This window comes from Calonectris borealis, chromosome Z, assembly GCF_964195595.1.
Source record: "Calonectris borealis chromosome Z, bCalBor7.hap1.2, whole genome shotgun sequence".
Lineage (NCBI taxonomy): Eukaryota > Metazoa > Chordata > Aves > Procellariiformes > Procellariidae > Calonectris > Calonectris borealis.
In genome coordinates this window covers 59,217,557-59,237,549 of record NC_134352.1, presented here as the reverse complement: position 1 = coordinate 59,237,549, position 19,993 = coordinate 59,217,557, and the positions used below count along the sequence as shown (strand labels likewise).

At 42.3% G+C, this 19,993-nt stretch overlaps 1 protein-coding gene across 1 annotated transcript in view; it reads right to left on the bottom strand.

Annotated features, from left to right (window-relative positions):
* The window catches only part of ARHGEF28 (Rho guanine nucleotide exchange factor 28), a 125,806-nt gene that overhangs the window by 7,737 nt on the left and 98,076 nt on the right, over positions 1-19,993 (bottom strand). Inside the window, exons 32-36 of the mRNA XM_075138496.1 lie at positions 19,438-19,523; positions 15,837-15,875; positions 15,700-15,747; positions 13,410-13,889; positions 10,137-10,437 (exon numbers count right to left, since the gene is read on the bottom strand). Of these exons, the coding sequence (XP_074994597.1) occupies positions 10,137-10,437; positions 13,410-13,889; positions 15,700-15,747; positions 15,837-15,875; positions 19,438-19,523 (954 nt within the window). The remainder of the gene's footprint in view (positions 1-10,136; positions 10,438-13,409; positions 13,890-15,699; positions 15,748-15,836; positions 15,876-19,437; positions 19,524-19,993) is intronic.

Genomic DNA, 19,993 nt, shown 5'->3' with positions numbered 1-19,993 from the left:
CCCGTGAAAAATCAGCAGCTGCATTTCTTAGGCAAACAAGCACCTTCATGAATAAAAGCTCTTCTGACAAAAAGCAGGTGAGCAATTAGATTGTAATAGATCCTACGTTAATTAGTCTCATCAGCTTTTGGTGCATTTTTTTTTGTTACAAGACAGAGAACAGAAAGAATTCAAAGTTGTTGCAGAAGGTCTGCAACAAGTCTTCATGTCTGTACTTTGGCTTTTTGATCATGGTAAAATTACTGGAAATGCCATTATTCTGCATGTTTCTTTTCTTTGTTTAGTTGTTGGCTTAGGTAAAACAACGCAATTCAATTTTCAGGTTTTACCTCGTAATTCTTTAGAGAAGCTTGGTCTAGAGAATTTGGACCAAATTCTTGGCTAAGACGAAATCTACATTTATTCCACTGAAACTGCTTTATCATAAAGCTCCATAATGGTTCCAACTCATTTATTTGATACTTGTCTTAAAGCTCCAGGTTTTAGAGTCACGTGATGATGCAGCTGTCTTTTCTGTTATTAAAGCCCAGTAAACACACTATTTTTAACACTGGTGTTATCAAAGAAAAGATTTTAAAAACATCTCAAGCTCAGACACTGCCAGTGATACCACTTTAACGTCAAGTTCATAGCATGCCCCTAGGTTGAAATAATTTAAAATTTTAACCTACTTACATGGCTATGTTATCAGTTGTGTTGGCTTTAAAGCACATGGCTTCTAAACTATTTTTGGCATGCTGTTTTTTAATGCATATCAATAAGAGAGACTTAAAAATAGGTCTGACTTGAAATCATAACTTGTCTGTGCATTAAATACCCACAGTCTCACCTTAGCAGGGCATACTGCCTGCCAGCTGTCTGCTTCTGCTTAATATTAATTTATTTAGGTATGAATTCCCTATTAAATTGTCTTTGTGCTAAGCTTTGAAGCTTTAGATGGTCAATTACAGACACACACATGGTCCAACAGGTATTCTGCTAACAACGAACACATGTTTTATTGACCTACTTCTTTTCCAGCTCATTAAACACAGCTGCACTCAAATGATCAAGAGAAAATAACCATAAAACCCCAAGAACACCCTTCCTACAAAGGATCACAAGGAACGTGACCAGCTGCCGGCATGGGGCCACCGCTCCACCCAGCGCAGCATCGCGCCCGCGCAGGGCACCCCTCCCGGGGCAGGGGCGGCTCGGCTGTCGCTGACAGCAGCAGCGGGGAAGCTCGGGGACACTCCCGCAGCCGCTGCCTTCGGGTGTCTAATGCGGGTGTATCTGAAAGGGGCTGCAGCTCTTTCCCCCCGCCCCATAATCTGCAGAAGACACATTTGGCCAGCAGGCTGAAGCCAAAACAAACTTCGGTCAGTAGGTAATGCTCCTGCTTCCATGTTTGCTGGAGAAACGGAAATCCCATAAAGTTACAAACCCAAACAGTGTTTCCAAAGACTCGGCAGACAATGAAACCAGCCCCCCTTTCTGCTGCCAGCCAGCACATCCCCATGCCTCCCTTGCCCACTGTCCCAATTTGCACCCCGCAGGTGAAACCCTGCAGCGAAGCTTCCTCTCCTTCCCTCCCAAAGAGAGAAACAGTTAGCATTAATTCTGAAAAAACAGTGTCTCTGGCGCATGAATTCACTCCCTTTGAAACAAAAGGGGACATTTACACATCAAAACTTGAGCTCTCTGTTAGCACAGACAGACATTATTGTGCTGATTAACTTTGCTTCATATTTTATGGATGGTTTGGGTTTTTTTTTTTAAACTACAAATTTGCTTTGAAACAAACGTTAAATCAAAGACGTTGGCAAACAATTGGGTTTGTCCCTAGCTTTTGGCCAGTCCTTCAGGTGCAACACAAAAGAGCGTGCTCTGGACTTCGGCAAATATTTTCTTGAGTAGCAGAAGGGCCTAACTCTGTTACAAAAGCCAAAAGGGGGAGGCCATTTATAAAATACTCTCAAGTCTCCTCCTAAGAACCTCGGTTTTATATGGTAGTTTCCCAACAACAGACCAGACCCATCACTTCTTACTCATAAAAGCTGACGAGATCAAAACTCAAAGTAAGTGGCAGAGGAATACTCAGCCAATATGTAGAATTCCTGCAGAAGCAAAAATTAACGCAAAGCACCTGTTTCAAATCAATTACATGCTAATCTTACCCTTCAATAGAAGCTGCTGCTTATGGATTAATGCAGGAAAAAATATGGGCATTACTGTAAGAGTAAGCATCGGAGAGAAGCCTCTTACTGATAGTCACAGAGATACTTGTTCTCCCCTGAGCTCAAAACACAGGGACATAGTGGCTAATTTTTGACTGCAGTTTGCGTATTCGCACAGCCATTTTTATCCATTTTTAGCCAGGTTGGCAGGAAGTACATGCACTGATGTTTGCTTCTTGCAGTCATTAAAAAAACAGCAAAAATTGCAAAGTTGCACATTCCCCACGTTTTGCATCGTAAGCATAGGAAGTTTCAGGGTGTGATTGAGTATTTTGAAATGGGTGCCCTTTCTAATTGTTTGCTAAATGCTTTGTGAACATATAACTGCTGTGAAAACAGTTTGCATAAAAGCTAAAGGGAAAACTGTACATCAAAGCCAGAAAAAAGCACAATTATCAAATAAGCATGTGCCTTCATCCCTTCAGCCAAGTGCTTTCCTTGAGTGCACACAACGTACTGGGATCCACTTCCCTTTCTTCTGCTCCCACTTCTTTCTGCTATGGGCAACACTGGTCTCACCCTTAAGCCTGAATTCATCACCACTTCCTTCTACTTTGCCTTTACTACAAGTTTTCTTCCTCCCTAGTCCCAGAGCTGCACCTCTGTAGACCCCGGCTCTGCTTTGGTCCGACTCCTGCCGGTGCCTTCCCACCCCCTCGCTTCATGCACTGCAGCTCTGTCCCATCCTACCACTCCAGAGAGCAGGCCACTTCCCCACAACAGAAAAAAGATGATGCTATGTTTTAAAACACCCTCCCGCATTCATTGTCACCTTCAGTTCAAAACTGCCCGTGTTTAACACAGAAGCCTTTCTTAGGACTTTCATCCCCTTCCCATTGCTGCTGTGCTGTAGCGGCAAGTTCCTCTGCACAGGAGACAGCTTCTCTGCAGTTCTTCCTGTCACCAACAACTATCCTGCAATTCTCAACCTCAATTAAAAAAAAAAGAAAAATCTCTTTTCATCCTTGCCAAATATACTGGTTTCCCTATCTGTCACGTATTCTTTAACTCGGAATATATTCAATGACTTTTAAAGGCACATGGGTTTCTTTGATTTTTCTATGGCAGACCCTAAACAAATACAGCAAAATCACATTTATTTGTCTATCATTTGTGTTCCGGCTCTCGATCAAACTTCCAAGGGACACCCAAGGAATCTCGGCAAGTGACTGTTGGAAGTCTTCCTATTTGATTAAACTAAAACCAACTTCCATTCCAGCACCAAGGCTCCTCCCCTCTACTGCCCCACCAAAAATTTACACCCAAAGGAAATTTTTCTATAGCATCTGGGGAGGCAGAACAAGATACTCCATGAAATCTCCTCTAGCAGTTTGGCTACAGCCAATATAATTTATGTGGAAGGCAATCGGGTGCTCCTGTGATGAATGCCAGTAAAAGACAGACAGACAATCTTCCCCAGTTTCTCAATAAATATTTAACAGCAGATGCTGCTGAGGAGGTTTCATATTACTAAGACTTCATTACTTTTACACAACATGCTACAGGCCATTTCCTGGAATATGTAAAGTATTATACTAAATAATTAAAATGAGATTGTACTTTTCAAAATAAGCCAGACAGATACGCTTGGTGATTCAGCTACATGATTTTACAGGGTGTGTTTGCATACTCAGTATCTTGCAAAATTTGATCATTCATAAACAGTTTCTCCCAGCCATTAGGATGCATTATTTATTCATACTTGTGCATCTATTTCAGGCTCTAACTCCATTACAAAACATACACAAAACATTTTTAATGTACTAAAGCAGGGCATGCAACCAGGTCTCCACCCACAGACCACATTATCTAAGGAAAACACGGACCTCCCAAGGTCCTCCTGACATCAAACAACAATTAGCAAGAGTCTTGTTTTGTGACTGCCTTTCCTGAGAGATCACCTCTTTCCCTGCAGACTTGCTGCCAAAGTCACAGCCCTGCACAACCCTGCGCTGGAGCTGCTTCACTGCAGAACAGTTGTCTGGCAAAAGACCCCCTGCCCAGGGTCTTCTGCTTCAAAACGTGCTCCTTTCCCTCCTACTTCCCTGAAACCCGTATCTATTGGAACAACCTTACCTAAGTAAAGAATAATCTGCATGTAAGAGATATGGTCCAAACAATTCCAGTTTCATTGATTCCAGTAATTCCACTGACTTCAAAAACCACTGCACTGAAGTTGCTGGAACTGTAAATATGAGGAAAATGAGAAAAATTTGGCCATCATCCTGTTGTTGTTTAAGAAGTCTGCAGGCAATGAAACCCTGAGTATGGTGTGCAGATATACACCTACACCAGTGGTACCTCAAAAGACAGGGATGGACAATCTCTTCACTCCATTCGTCACCTTAAAGATGTGCACTATTTTAAATTTCCCTCCTAATGAATGAGTTCTAAATGAGAAGATACTAGAAAGAATAAAATCAGACCAGCATTACACAGGAAATTCTGTACTTACATTAGCGTACAAAATAAAACCAGAAGATCATTAACTGCTTTAATTAAAAGGTTATGTAATACTGCTGCATCTACTGTGGTTATGTTCAGAAATGAGAAAAAGTATTCTGAGATGAGAAAATTAGTAATAGAACTACAAAACTCTAGCACTGCAGAGCTGAAAAGAAAGTGTTATTTGAAATATACTAATTGCACATGACATATAACGACGTATTTTTCACTTTGGTATCACACTGCCATGTGATTTAATCCCTTTTGCCATCTGCTTTAAACAAATGGCAGTGTTATTCCCAAGAGGAAAAAAATACTTCCCCTGTGATTCACTTCCACCAAGTATCCCACAGACACTGATGTCTTATGGTAGAGCACAAAACTCGGTGTTCTGTAGTACGGAGAGGAGGCAAATTTGCTGTTATCTGTTGCAGAGTTAAAAGTAAGATCTTACTTGTTCTAATAAATCAACAAGATTTTGAACTTGGGAGATGCGGGTGCTGGTGTTATTCAACTTCATATTCTTATATCTTTCCATTTCATTTTATTCTCATTATAACTTACGTTGAGCACTGAATGGCCTCTGTGCTCACCTATGCAGCCATCCATGCTAAGAGTAGAAGGGATATGTTGAATGCAGAAAGGGCAATTGGGAATTAATTGCATATTCTCAATTTGGCATCTACTCAGTTAAAAGACAAAAAGTTTAAAGTAACTCAAAATATCACATCTGCTCAGGAGGCTCCTTTTGAAAGATTTCCCTCCTTCCCTCTTCTCAAGTGAAAGAACAACAGAAAGAATTCACTCACTGTGCAGGGCAAACAGTGAAAAAATGGCACTATTAAAAATGTTGTGAAACACACCAGAAAAAAATCAAAATAGGCAGAAAAGCATCTTCACATGCCATTCCACAGGTGGAAAGGGGTTGGCCTGCCGTTGGCTACAAAGGATGCTGTTTAAACAGGACACGTGTGAAGTGTGCTGTACGGGGCACAATTACGTTCCAGCTCAGAAGACGAGCGGGTCAGATGTACTCAGAAGGTGTTCATACAGCAGCAGTAGTACAGAAATTAACTCACAACTGTAACATATGCACATCTGTGATGACTTTTTTTGTGGGAGCTAGTAATTAATTTCAACAGTTTCCAAGCGATGAAAGCAATCTTATTCAACAAAGTCCTCAATATGGGATCCCATTAACCACCTCCCACGCTGGCAGCAGTAGCTATGCTTATCTGAATAAGACCCTGAGTTACTGAGCTTCGCCCCTTGCCAAAATCCTGTGCTGACTTGGAACCACGGGGAAATAGCTTGTACGTCGTCTGATGGCTTTTTAACACTGTAGTGCAAAGCATATTTCACCTGGTTTTTGTCACACTCACATCAGCTTGACACGGTATACCTCTTCTGACTGCAACAAATTCATCTTACACAAATATGAGAAAAGACCCAGGCCCATACAGTACCGTCCTCAACCTTCCTGATGCAAACATATGCAGGTACTTTTATACAATGTCATTAGGCCATAACCGATGTTAAGGTAGCCAAAAAATAACGTGTAACATCATCTCAATTACCAATGGGAAACTAAATCAAATTAATCTGATCCACAGTTTTAAGAACAGGTTCAATAGAGCAATCACCATCAGCACAATCTGCCTTAAGGAATAGGAAGGGAATTTCTTATTAAGAATAAGGAAAAAAAATGGAGTAATAGGATACTACACATTGTTTCTGAGGGTTTTGCTTTTTCTATTGCAAATTAAATGTTTTACATCTCTAGAAACCATTTTCTTTGATGAAAACCATGATAAATGGATTATTTTGCCAAAATCAAACTATCTTATTTGCTTATATGCATATATGTACAAATTTCTGTCCTTTAAAAAAGATTAAAATCACATTAGTCAAATAGAGCCCTGTTTTTGCTCCCTGGTTTTGCATTTGGCTGTTTATGGAGATCACAGGTTTTTCGATGTTCCCCATAAAGTTTTAAACTATATTTTTCACTACACCATGCATAAAGATCCTTCATGCTAACACTGTAAATGTCTGGGGGAAAAAACCTCCCACCATCAAGTTTCAGTGCGGTTTTCCCTTTTCAACTCTATTCCTGTAGCTACAACACCTGAATAAAAAAATTGAAAGGCAGTACCAGCGAACAATGCTGTTCACTTCAAAGCTTAAATGAATTAAAATTGCACTGATTCCTGAAATCAAAGAGGTGAATCCATAGGTAAATCCTTAGGCATCACTTCAGCTAGTTAACTGACATGTCAATTAAATGCAAGAGTAATTTATTCAATTCTCAGTCTAGTCTGACACAAAACCTATACTTCCCCTGATTCCTAATTAGCCAAAGTACTTGTCTTCTTTCAAGCAGATAATTTCATAACCATTTGTGTAAAGCATTAACACATTTTTCTTTCAATCATATTTTCCTCCTGTTGACTGACACACCTTTTCTAGTGAGTGTACTTTTGCCAGTTTCAGCTTTGTGGGAACTTGCCCCAAGGTTTTTAGTAAAGTTCCCTCCCATACACATAAAACAATGATGTATAATCATGATGCTAGCTATGTGAAGAGACATATGTCTTACCTTAGAAAATATGAATGGAAAATTATCCACTGGAGGAATGTAGCCGTTTCCATTTGAGTATATGTATGAACCTAAATTGCATATGGTAGAATGCAGCGTGATTAACTCCTTGACAACATGTTCAGGTGTGCTTCTCATTAAATAATTTAAGGATTTTTTTTGACAGACCAGACTTCTTACAGGATGCCTGATAATTCTAGGAAAATTAATCAAAACCAAGAAATTCCTTTTGTGTACACACAAAACTTACTATATGCAAGATCTGGCCATGTATGTATCTGGTACGTGGCTATTTCCAGTAAACCATACTCAGTATTTGTTTCTTAGTTCTATTTTGACTTATTATTTAGGAATGTTTTTTGAAAGATGATTATGAGACTTTATACATAGAGCTGGTTGAAAAATGCCAGACAATGTCATGAGACATTCATCCACATGAAAATACTAAAAGTTTCAGCTAACTTTCAAATTCTTTCTAGTCTTTCTCTCATTGCATCTCTGTTGGTTTTCCTTCACAGTGATCGGAACTGACTATATCCTGCAGAGGTGTCAGGAAATGGAGGCACAAGGTCAGAGATCTTCCTAAACTTTGCTAAACTCTCTGGGGAAAAAGCACGGCCAAAAAAACCCAACAAAAAGGAAATCAGCTTCCTTGTACAAAACGTTTGTACTGCTCAGCTTCATTCACATTGCCTAGGAACAAGTGATCTACTTCATTTCCATGTGCAAAGCCATTTGCTGGGGCTTCGGATGCCATCTGTCTTTCAGGGGGAAGTTCAGCGTTCTTCTCATTCCCCGCACCCCATACGGCGGCTCCTGATGCATGACAGAAGCAAGTCTGAATCGTGCACGCTCATGCACTGCACAAGCAGAGCATAAATTAGATGTCACCCTCCGAATCACAAATGCGACTGTGGAACGTGATGGCACATCTCTCTGGGGGGAGGCTCCCAGCCCTGCCTGCTCTAGCAATGCACTGAGGGGCTTCGCAGCACCATCCGCACCATCAGGATGCTGCAAGGATTTGCTGCACTGCTTTGCCAAAGGCACCTTGTGACTCAATCAAGGCAGTAAATGCAGGTTTTACGGACATGACGTACCCAGAGACTTACACTAGCCTGTTACTCTACCTCGTGGCCAGGCTTTGTAACCAGTGCTGGACCCCAAGCTGCTGGGACTGCACTGGTGCCCTGTTACTAGGGCAAGAGAAGAATGTCTACACAAGATGCAGTGACAGCAGCTGAACACAAAGCTGGCCCATTGTAGGTGAAGGGCATCTTTATATACAAAAGCTTCACCAGCTTATCTTAGAATCAGTGCAATTAAACTGGTACAAGCCAGTTTAATTAAACCAGATGCTCTCATGTGGGCTCAATAGAAAGTATACTGGTTAGCTTGCATCTGAACATTTGCCAGTGCAAGCTAATCCGCTTTTGAGAGGTTTAAACCCACATATGTGTTCCTTTTCAAATTTGCACTAGCTTAGCTAACCTATTACTAAAATGACAACTTCAGTCAAACTAGAACAAGTTTCACCAGGCTAATTATTTAGGCATTTTTAGAAATATTAATCTCTTTCACTAATCAGCTTGGTTTGCTGATTGTGGTGATGAGACTAGCATGCCCTACCTTTGATTATAAAATGCTCTTTTGGCAATCCATGTAGCAAGGACTAGTGAGGCTGTAGCGGATGCCTGCTTAACACATTACAAGGAGTACTAAGGAGCAAGTTCCTTAATCAAGGACTTTTTTATTTGAATAACTTCAAGATTTGACCTAAGACAATTAAAAATCATTGTACCTGTGTATGTTTTCAACTTCTGATCCTGCTGCTCACTGGTCTTTGCTGTGACCTGACCTGCATGCAGCTGGTGTGAGGACAGAAGTCATCCTGCACTGCCAGCTGCAGAAAAATGGGAGCTTGGGCAGTGCTGCAGTGCTGACTTGCCACGTCTCAGCTGAATTTCACAACTGCGCAGGAAAACCCCACCAGACTACTTAATCTATTACACCAAAAGCGCACCATTGTCCCCTAAGACTTTTAGCTGTTGTGTTTTTACATGCTGCTCTACAACTCTCACAATAATGAAAGAATGAAGACACCAAGTCAGATCAAAACTAGCATTGTGCAACATGAGAAATAAAATCCAGATAGTTTAGAGTTTCTCATTAGCATGTTTTTAAATCCTTCAGGGAATTTTCAGTGCAATGCAGTGCTCAGATAGGTGGCCTCTTCCACTCATTTTGGTAGGCATTAACTGCCATGCAATCTATGTATTTTTGGGGGTTCTGGTAAAATACAAGCATAAAGAAAGGTAATGCAGTAAGAGCTATTTTTACCAACATGGAAACTTATTGTCAAAGATTATGTTATCCCTTAGAAGTGATGTAATTTTCTTTCCACAACTACAGAGTCTTTCAAGATATTTTCATTTCATTCTCAATTAAGAAAGAAGAGGGTGTTTGACCACTGATTATAATTTTAAGATGGTAAATCAAAAACTATTCTAACCAGAAATCATCAAGTAATGCACAGCCAATAAAATGCACTTGAAACAGCAAGAGTGACTTCAGCTTGCAAAAACAAAAACAAGTCAAAAAGCACTGGAAAAGGCTTTGGAGAGAACAACATTCTGAGTACTGTTATGCAGACACAAACAGGGGTTTTGTGGTTTTTTTTTCAGAAGTTTTCTGTATTTCTCTTCTGCTCGTTTTCTCACCTACCCTCAACAAGCTTGCAAAGTGGCATGCAATTGTTTTAGCAAAATCTATTGCTTCCACCGCCACCAAGCTGTCTTCGTTCCTAAGACTATTCATTCTGAGAGGTGGCAAACTGCCCATACTACTTGTTAATTAAATAAAGTGTTAATTACCATTATTAAAGGCATCCTTGTTGCTTTTGCAGGAAAAGGACATCTGCTGGTAAGGACCAGTGGATTTCCACAGTGCACTGGTTAATGTTGGCTGACAAGAAGTGTCCATTTTGAGGTCCACCTGATTTTCACTAGTCCTTGCTATATCAGAATTTGAGATGTTCAGCCCATACACACCATCCTCATAAACAAGAGAAGAATCTGATCTGTTGAGACTGCTTAGAGACACACACACTACAGCTTCATTTAAGTAGAATGTATTTTCGCCATGAAAGCTGTCCGATTGATTATGTCCCATTATCTGCAAAAGGGGAAAAAAAAACAGAGAACAGCATTTTCACCTTTGTCCAGCACCAGAATCATAGAATCACAGAATATCTCGAGTTGAAAGGGACCCACAAAGATCATCGAGTCCAACTCTCTGCTCCTCACAGGACTATCTAAAATCAAACCACATGACAACGAGCATCTTCCTAAAGAATCCTTATACCAGGATACATAACTGCCAGACACAATGGGGATTCATAGCAAATAGTCAGCTAATTTCCCAGAAGTTAACCTCAAAACATGTTAAATTGGATGTGCGTTCAGGAATAAACAGCAATAACCTAGTACATTTTGCCTTAGCTCCCCTCAAAACACAGGAAAACTCAGTAATAATTGCCAAATAGCAAATAACAAAGGGCTGCTACCTGGGATGCACTGAGCTCTGCTGACTCCTTTTAGGGGGTTAATATTTTGCCCCATGGCTCAACGAGGTACCACTTCACATATGTAAATCTGTGTACACTGCAGTCCAAAAATAACACTGTACCTCACGAAGACAGGGAATCACAGAGAACAGGATTGCAGCAGTCAAATTGGGGATGGCAAACAGCTTCAGCAAGCGGCCATGGCTCTCAGGGGCTGAAAATGCAACTCCTGCAAAGAGTCCCTGCCTGCAAGTGTTTATCAAGGCCGAGCTCACAAAAAAGCAGGAGTAGCAGTGTGAGTTACTGCAATCTTTGGCCATCCAAAACTAGCTAGGTTCAGTGTCATGGCAAAAACACTGGGCTGGGAATACTGGCTGACTGGCAACCACACAGCCAGCTCTGCTGCTGCAAGGAGCATGGTAGTGGAAAACGCAGGACAAAGACGATCCCAAGGCCTGGAATGCATCCAAAGCCATGTAGTTTACTTGAAATAAAAATACAAGTACTCTTCCACATTAAATATTAGATTAAGAACTACTACTCTTTGACATACAGCATTTCATTATTTTGCCTCTCCCTCTGTGCAATCCTGGCCACCCCTGCATCAGGCTATCGTCCTTCAACTTCCTCTCCTCAAAAGATTTCAGAAGTCCCATCCATTAAAGTTGACGGGCAAGTTCAGTTTTGGTTTTATCACCCACTTCTTAAGCACTGCCAAACAAGTCAAAATCGTACTGCAAGCTATAGCAGTAAGAAGTGCTTTTGTTGTTTGGGCTGGGCAAGCATATATGGGTAAGTCATGTTCACACGGTGTTCACAAACGCCGGATGAAAAGGGGGAGGTCAGAGGCCAATCCTTCAGCCCCTCGTGCAGGCACAGGCTTAGACGCCAAATGGTCACTGCCCGTTATGGGTCAGTTGCCAGCTGAAAAACTAGGGAGGTGATGGCCTGAAGAAAGGCTCTTCAGATTTTCTTGTGAAAATGAAAACCTGAGGGGAAAAAAAAGCTTGGGTCAATGAGCTTTCAATATATACAAAAGCCAGGCAAAATGTTTTGATTTTCAGGCGCTTTAGAGAACAGTATGGAAATCAAGATCGTACCCACCAAGGCAGGGACTAGAGGCCAGGTCCCACCTGGCTGGTGAGCACCCAGATAGTCAGAGTCAGCCTCCATCTTTCACCCTCAACAAAAACTTAATCATTTTTGATATTAAATGCTTAAGCAGCTTCAGGGCTACTTTAAATTGCATCTCCTAATAATGACCATCTCCAAAGAATTATACTGTTAGGGATGGAGCCACACACCAACTCTTCCCCTAAGGGGCTGCTTGTTTCAGGAGAGCAGGACAGCAGGGCCTGACACATGGGGTTCACGGGAGCATGGATTTCCCACTCCTGAAGCAGCCACTGTTCCTCACTGGAGACTGTGCTGTTGTCCAGCAACAAGGACAGCAGCCAAAGACTTCACTAAAAGCTTTATATGCCTCAAACATTACAATAATTTAGCTTTCCTACAAGAGGCAGGAGACACAATGTATCTTGCAAACACAGCAGCAAAGCAGAATAAAACACAGATTCTCACACTTACAATTTCCATCTCCTCAATTTAGTACCCATTGGCCTGAGTTTGGCTTCTGTAGGACACCCATCTTAAAATCACAGAATGGTTGAGGTTGGAAGGGACTTCTGGAGGTCATCGGGTCCAACCCCTCTGCTCAAGCAGAGCCACCCACAGCAAGTGCCCAGGACCATGTCCAGACGGCTTTTGAATATCTCCAAGGATGGAGACTCCACAACCTCTCTGGGCAACCTGTGCCAGTGCTCAGTCACCCTCAGAGGAAAAAAGTGTTTCCTGATATTCGGAGGGAACCTCCTGTTTTTCTGTTTGTGCCCATTGCCTCTGGTCCTGTCACTGGGCACCACTGAAAAAAGCCTGGCTCCATCCTCTTTACATCCTCCATTTAGGTATTTATATACATTAATAAGAACCCCCATGAGCCTTTTAATCTCCAGACTGAACAGTCTCAGCCTTTCCTCATAGGAGAGATGCCTCAGTCCTTCAAACATCTTTGATGCCCTTCATTAGATACCCATCCCCCCCTCCAGCCCCCCATAGCTTTATGTCTCTGTTGTACTGGGGTGCCAGAACTTTGCACAATACTCCAGCTGTGGCCAGAGTAGAGGGGAAGGATCACCTCCCTTGATCTACTAGCAATACTTTGCCTAATGCAGCCCAGGAGACCTTAGCCTTCTCTGTGGCCAGGGCACATTGTTGGCTTATGTTCAACTTGGTGTCCACCAGGACCCACAGGTCATTTTTGGCAAAACTGCTTTCTAGCTGGGTGGCCCCCAGCATACATTGATGCATAGAGTTGTTCCTTCCAGGGGCAGGATTTTGCACTTCCCCTGGTTAAACTTCATGAGGTTCAAACAAAGCCCTTGGATATGCCTGAACCTCAGCTTCCCACATGCTCACTCATTATGTTACCAACCAACAAAACCCAGACGTACTAGTCTATTCGTGAAGGAAAGTCTCTCTAGGTCTGCAGTTGGGGACATAATTACAGCGGGGAACCACACACCTCATAGCTCCCTGTGGATGACAACAGGCTACTTTGTTGACCATGCTTCCAGTGCCAGAGGAGCTTCTTCTGCATTTTCACACTGTCTCGTTCTCGCTCCACCATTTTCTGGCCCTCCTGGAGCCTCTCTAGGCTCTGCTGGTACTCCTGCAGCTGCAGCGCCAGTCCCTGCCGGCTCCTCTCCAGCAGCTCCTCCTGGCACCCACACTCCCTCTCCCGTTGCCCCAGCCGGCCCTCCCTCGCCTCCTGCTCCCGCTGCCGCTGGTCGCATTCACGCAGCCACCGCTGCTGCTTTTGCTGAAACTGCTGCTTCAGTTTGTGTATGTTGGCCAGCTCCACCCTTTGTTTTTCCAGATTCCGGTATTTTTCTTGTTCCAGAAGGAGGTTTAGCCGAGAACCATGGCCCCGACCGGTCTTCTCATTCTCTTGCAGGAGTAACCTATGGAGCTCTCTGTGGCTGTCCTGGATAGCTAGTGCTGCCTAGAAACCACAACAAAATCGGACACAAATGTTTAAATATTAGCATTAATCCATTTCTGTATTTTTACATAGAAGCATTATATAAAAATGTGTCACCGTCCCATAATGTCAGCGCTTAATGCTTTTTGGGAGGTTATTCCTCATGCAAGTAGAGAAAATTCTGTGTTCATGCCTTTACCAAGAGATGTTTCTAAAAGCACTCAATCATTGCAAGCACTTTTAACACAGCTTCTGGTTTACACTTAGTATTATTATATGTTTATGTTACAGCTGTGCATATGCACTTCAGCTACAGCTGGGGTCCTGTTCTGTCAGAGAATGTTAAGACACATAGGAAAAATGATTTTTCATAGTTAAAGAGGGTATTAAGGCACTGGGAATGCTACACTCAACAAAGTATTCCTAACACAGTCGTGGCTTATACAGTTAAAACTGTACTGTTTCCAGTATAGCTCACGCCAAACCTAAGGCTCTCCTTGCTAACCTGCAACAGCGCAGTCCTACTAACATTAGTCCTACAGGCACCTGCCAACATAGCCATGTCATCAGGACTGTACTGCTACATGCACCCGACCGAGACACCGGTGCCGGCAGAAATCTGCAGTATAGTAATGATTTCAGTTTTGACGTTTCAATAGTTTATTTTACAGCCGAGAGCGCTATATTCCGTCCTTCACAAGGACGTTGTGATATTGTTTGCATTAAAGATTGTGACATCCTCCAATAACACAAAAATAAATAGCTGGGATTAAGAAGAAAGAAAAGCAAGAAAGCCCTAGATCTGCTGGGGCACTTATTGCACAGCCTATCTTCAAGAGCTGACGTGGGAATCTACTTCAGCAGACATTCCCAGAGAATTCCCACAGCCCCGTTACCCCATGTCATCCACCTCAGAAAGAGTTTTTAACTTTATGCAATGTGCAATTCCCACTTTTCTTGGCTCTTCCTCCAGTATTGGGTCAGTTCCAGTCATTTGTAAACAGGGCAAGGACAGGATCCTCTGCTTGTTTCTCTCACCTATACTGCCAATTCATGGTCTGAACAATTAAGGCATGATCCCAAGCCTTACTTTACTGCCCCTCTGGTGTTAAGCTATCTGTTTTTCAATTTTTCAAAAATTTTGCCTGAATTACAAGCTTTTTATTTTGCTTTTGCATTGCTTCAATCCACTTAACTTCTAAGCCCAAGGTTTCTAGGATTATTATAAAATATGCTAATGTTGAGAGGGTCTAAAAATTAAACATACTCAAATGAAACATTTCAAAATAAAACTATGAAACTGCACCTAAATAAGAAAAAATAAGTTAAAACGTTCAAACTTAGCATGAAAGAGGCAAAAACTTCACACTAAGGCCCTACAGAATATACACAATAATTGAGACTGAAATACCTAAAATGGGTTGAGTTTGCTACCTAAGTGGCAGAGGCACTGTTTACTAGTAGCCAGGAGAATATTCTAAACAAAATACGAAATTTTTTCAATATTTTGAACTATAATTTCAGAAATCTGTACATGAAATGACATTAGTTCAGTTAGAGCCGTTGTTTTACTTTCCCCATAGATTTTTGGACTGTACATACATCCTTTCTGGGGGGGGATTGATCTCCAAGCAAGCAAGCATTATTCAGTTCTTAAAAGAAACCTACCACTGAATAGAATAAAAATATATTATATGACAACTTACGCAACAGTCGGTAGAAATAAGTATCCACTGACATAATGTCTAAAAGTAGGGCACGATGAAAACAAACCTTAAGAAGTAAATTATTGAGACTAATTACTCTACAAAGTTAGCAGTGGAGTAGTCACCTGTATGCTGTACAAGAGACGGGTTAAGTTCTGGATTGCTTGTACAATCTAGAAAATAAAAGAGAAGGATTTTCAAAGGTTTGACCACTGTTAACTAAATAGTTACTACATTCTGTCTGGGGTTTAAATAAACTCACCTCTGTCCCTGTAGATCCTGGGAAACTCATACTTCCTCCCTAAAATAAACAGATGTTGTTTTAAAAAGCAGTTTTTAACTTTAGAATTGTATTATCTAGGTAATTTATTTTTTTTTTAACTAGTGGAGACATTTATATCACTAATATATGCAGTGCTGAATCAAACCTTTTTGTAGATATGTGAAAAAAGACAGAAGCAATAACCTACGAAGACTAATAATTCATCAACACTGGAGTTTCCGTGGAAATCACTAGAGATTCTAAGCACAACTGTAAAAACAAAAATATTTCATCCACAATTTTAATCCTCTCATGACTAATGCTACACAGAAAAGACATTTCCATTCATTCTTTGTGTACTTGACAGTTCTGAAATACAGTAACCAGACTTCAGTATATACAGTACAGTGGGTTTAGATTACTTATAGCAGGATGAAACAGCACAGGACTCTTCAAAAACAGAGCTATTAATGTAGCAAGAAGCTAGCAGAAGTCACATTAGTGGGTTACAGCGAAAGCCTTAGATGTGCTGTGGGGCGCTGAGGAAAGGCTGCCTGCCTGCTATACTCTGCAAAACGCAGCAGCGTGGTTACCGTGTCCACTGCAGCGAGGCTCAGCCACTTCACACTTTCCACCCTGCTCCCTTTTCCTAAGAAGCTTTCTAAATTTATGGGGTGAAGCCACCCATAATCCCTTCAGCATGAAGAACAGCTCCTCTGAGACAGGTAAGGTGAAACAGTGGAGAAATAAAACACAATCCCTTCTGAGGCTACGCTGAAAAGACTTCCTGTATGATTTTTCTCATTTTTTTTTCAGAGGAGCAGAGGAGGGTTTGGGGAATATTTGCTCTCTCTCTGATTCTCCTAAGTTCTCTACTGAGCCTCATTTTCCACCACAGAGAGCAAAGCAGCTGCTCCATTTAGCTGCGATAGCTGAAAATGAAGATGAAAAAGGCCAGGCCCCGAAACACAGCTCAATGCAGACAAGCTAGGGGGAAAGGGAGCACCAGCTGCAGCATTTCCTCCACTCCTCTCCCTCATTATCTCCCTTCAGTACTTCCCTCCATTCCTTCTCCACATCTTCACCTTCTCCTCCGCTTCTCACTGCACCCTCAAGCCACATAACTGCTGGGCTCTGCTGTGAGGAGCAGAGGACCTTGCACGGATGCCTCTGTGCAGCGCAAGGACTGACACAAGGGAGCTCTGCTTCCCTTTTGCTGGGCAGCCAAGATGAGCAGCGGGCAAGGAGGAAAAGCAGGACCAAGAGGGAGAGAGAGGAGAAGGCAGGGTGAGGAAGAGTGAGTGTACAAAGGAGAGCCCGCATGCTGAACAAGAGTAGGGTTTTTTTCAGTTTTTGAAGCCCTTTTTAATTTAATTAAGGAGGTGTACAGGGGGATTGAAGGCTTAACTGGCTTTGGCACGGCCAAGGGGTGGCAAGTGGCCAGCCCAAGCACCTCTGGTCTCCTCACTGCAGCACCACTTGAGCGCTGGGGGATGAGCCCAAGGCAGGTTTAGTCAAGCTAGCCAGGGCAACAACAGCATTGCAGCTCCACCTTCAGCACAAGCTTCAGCACAAGCCCTGTAGGTCCGGCTAGGTCCGAAGCAATATATTCAGCTGTTTAACCTGTGCTGCGGGCCACCGTCACCTCCCTGCCACTCTTTCCTAGCACCTTGGTTCAGAGAGATAAGCAGCAGCAGAGATGAGGACGGTCAGATCGCAGGGCAGCTGCGTGCACAGTGCCTCAGACAACCCCCCGGAGATGTGATTACCAGGCAGGAGCAGGGGGTACAAGATGGGGACCACCTCCCACTGCTGCCTGCTTGGGACACCCTGTGTTGCACAGGCAACGATCTTCCTTCTGACGCTTGGGCAGCATTTAAACCCCCGAGCCGGGGGCTTTCATTCTGTCCTTCTGGCTCTTGGTTTCCCAGGCTAGCTGGTTTGAGCCCGGTGCTGCCACCCCACAAGCCCAGGACTGCACACCCAGCGACAGAAGGCAGGCAGGAGAACATCCTCCGTCCCTGAAAGCCCTTGCCTGGCCTCTTTTGTTTGCTCGTTCTGCCACCTCCTGGTTAAGTCTGATTCTGACATGGTAAGCTGTGACGTAAGTCTTGCCCAAATAATTGGCCAGACCAGAATAACAAGTTAGGGTGGAAAAGTTTGCTGCAGACCCCTCTAGTGCAAGCTGCAGCTCAAAGCAGGGCTAGCTTCAAAGTTACATGAGTTTGCTCAGGGCCTTCTCCCCAGTCAAATCCGGGAAACCTCCAAGGATGGAGACCCCACAACCCCTCTGGACAACCTGTTCCTGCTTGATACCCTCATGGTGACTTTCTTCATTAGACACAGTCAGAATTTCCCTTGCTGCAATCTGTAATCTTGGATGCTGATCCTTTTGCTGTGCACCCCTGAGAAAAGCCTGGCTCTGTGTTCTCTATATCCTCAATGGCAACGTTCTCATGTGGAGCTACTGGAACCTTTAATGGGCTAGATCTGAGCCCCCTGAGCTTCTATTAGGTTATTTTATTTCCCCTCACCTAGCTTCTGTGCTCCCTCACTTCGACTTCTGTTTTCATCCCATTTTTTCCACACTCACTCTTCTTCCTACTCCCTGTTAACACAGCAGTCTGGTAAGTAAGATGACCTAGAGCTGAACACGAGGCAAGGTTATAGGGAGATCAGTCTATTAGCAAGAGTCTTCCAGAACTAGCTAGAGAAAAACCCCCAAGGTTTCAGGCACACAAGCCCTCTTTCAGGTCTGACGCAAAGACAGTACGCTAAGTATCGCCTTTCCTAGCAAACTTTGCTTTCCATTTCAAGTCATGTATCTTCTATTCTTGTCTCTCCTCTTTATTCCTTTTGTGGTCCTGCTTCTCCACCTAAGGACTCCACAATTAATTACAGTTCAGTTTATTTCCACACAGTAATTCATACTGCTCTTACTCCAACATTCTGCTGCTACATGAAATTTGCCATCCCTAATTTTGCCCAGAACTGACTTTTGTTTCTGCTGTTTCCCCAGATTTGTTTATGAGTTATGGGACTTTGAAAAATGGGCAGTTTCTCTTCTATTCTCTAATTGCTCCACTTTGTTTTAATTCAAAATTCTGAAGCAAGCTGGTGTAAGACAATCCATCCTATTTTATTGTGCTTGTTCTCAGGACGAAGTTCTTCCAATGCATAAGTCTTCCTTGCATTAGCTGAGGTCTCTGTCATTGTAGGAGACTTTCATCATCCTGTGAATAGGAGGAGGGAGTAGAGGGAATACCATTGTCAGCTTCATAGAGATGGATGTATTGAATGGTGACAGCAGCGAACCAGGCTCTTAAGTGGCAGTACAAAAACATTGTGGCTGTTACTACAACCCACCGATCTGTAAACCTGGCAGGAAAATTGTTCCGCGTTTGGACTGTTTATGATTGCTTTTTAAAAATTCATTATTAATTGCAGTGACCTCTATTAAATTAAATTATCTGGATTTGGGTGAAATGTGCTTTGTGTTTTGGAACAGTCTTTAGATACCCCATAAAAATTTGGACAGCATTTACATTCCCAGTGCTCAGAGTGCTATGTGCAACACAGGAAGAAAAATTGGTTATAATACCTTATGCTCTAGATTGGCACCTGCCATTTCCTTTTCAACACTGAGATCGACTTCAGATGATTCTTCAACTTCTTTTATTTCTGCATCTAACAAATAAAGAGAAAGGTATCAAACCATATTCTGACTAGAGAAACAAAAGGCACATTTTTACAGCTACTCACAGGATGCTGAAAACAGAGGAGATTTATGTAATTTGGAGTTACATAATGGATTCTAGACTAGGGAAAAACAAATTTGGAAGCCTGGATGGCACAGGTGGGACAAGCCAGTTTTCCTACCTTAAAAATTAGTAATGTTTAATTTACGAAAGTTTGGAGATAAGTATAGCCATATCACTAAAAATGCTCTGCAGCAATGGTTTTTACAGGACTTTATTTGCATTTTTGTTGCAAGAAATCCATGCTATACCTTTTACAGCTGAAATTATTGGGATGTCAATCCTGGTTTTCAGACCTTCTGACAAAAATTGACTGACTTGGGAAATGGCCTATACTGCAATATAGATCTGCTGTGGAGCTAAGCAACAATGACGAGAAAGTGTATGAGTGTATTGAGT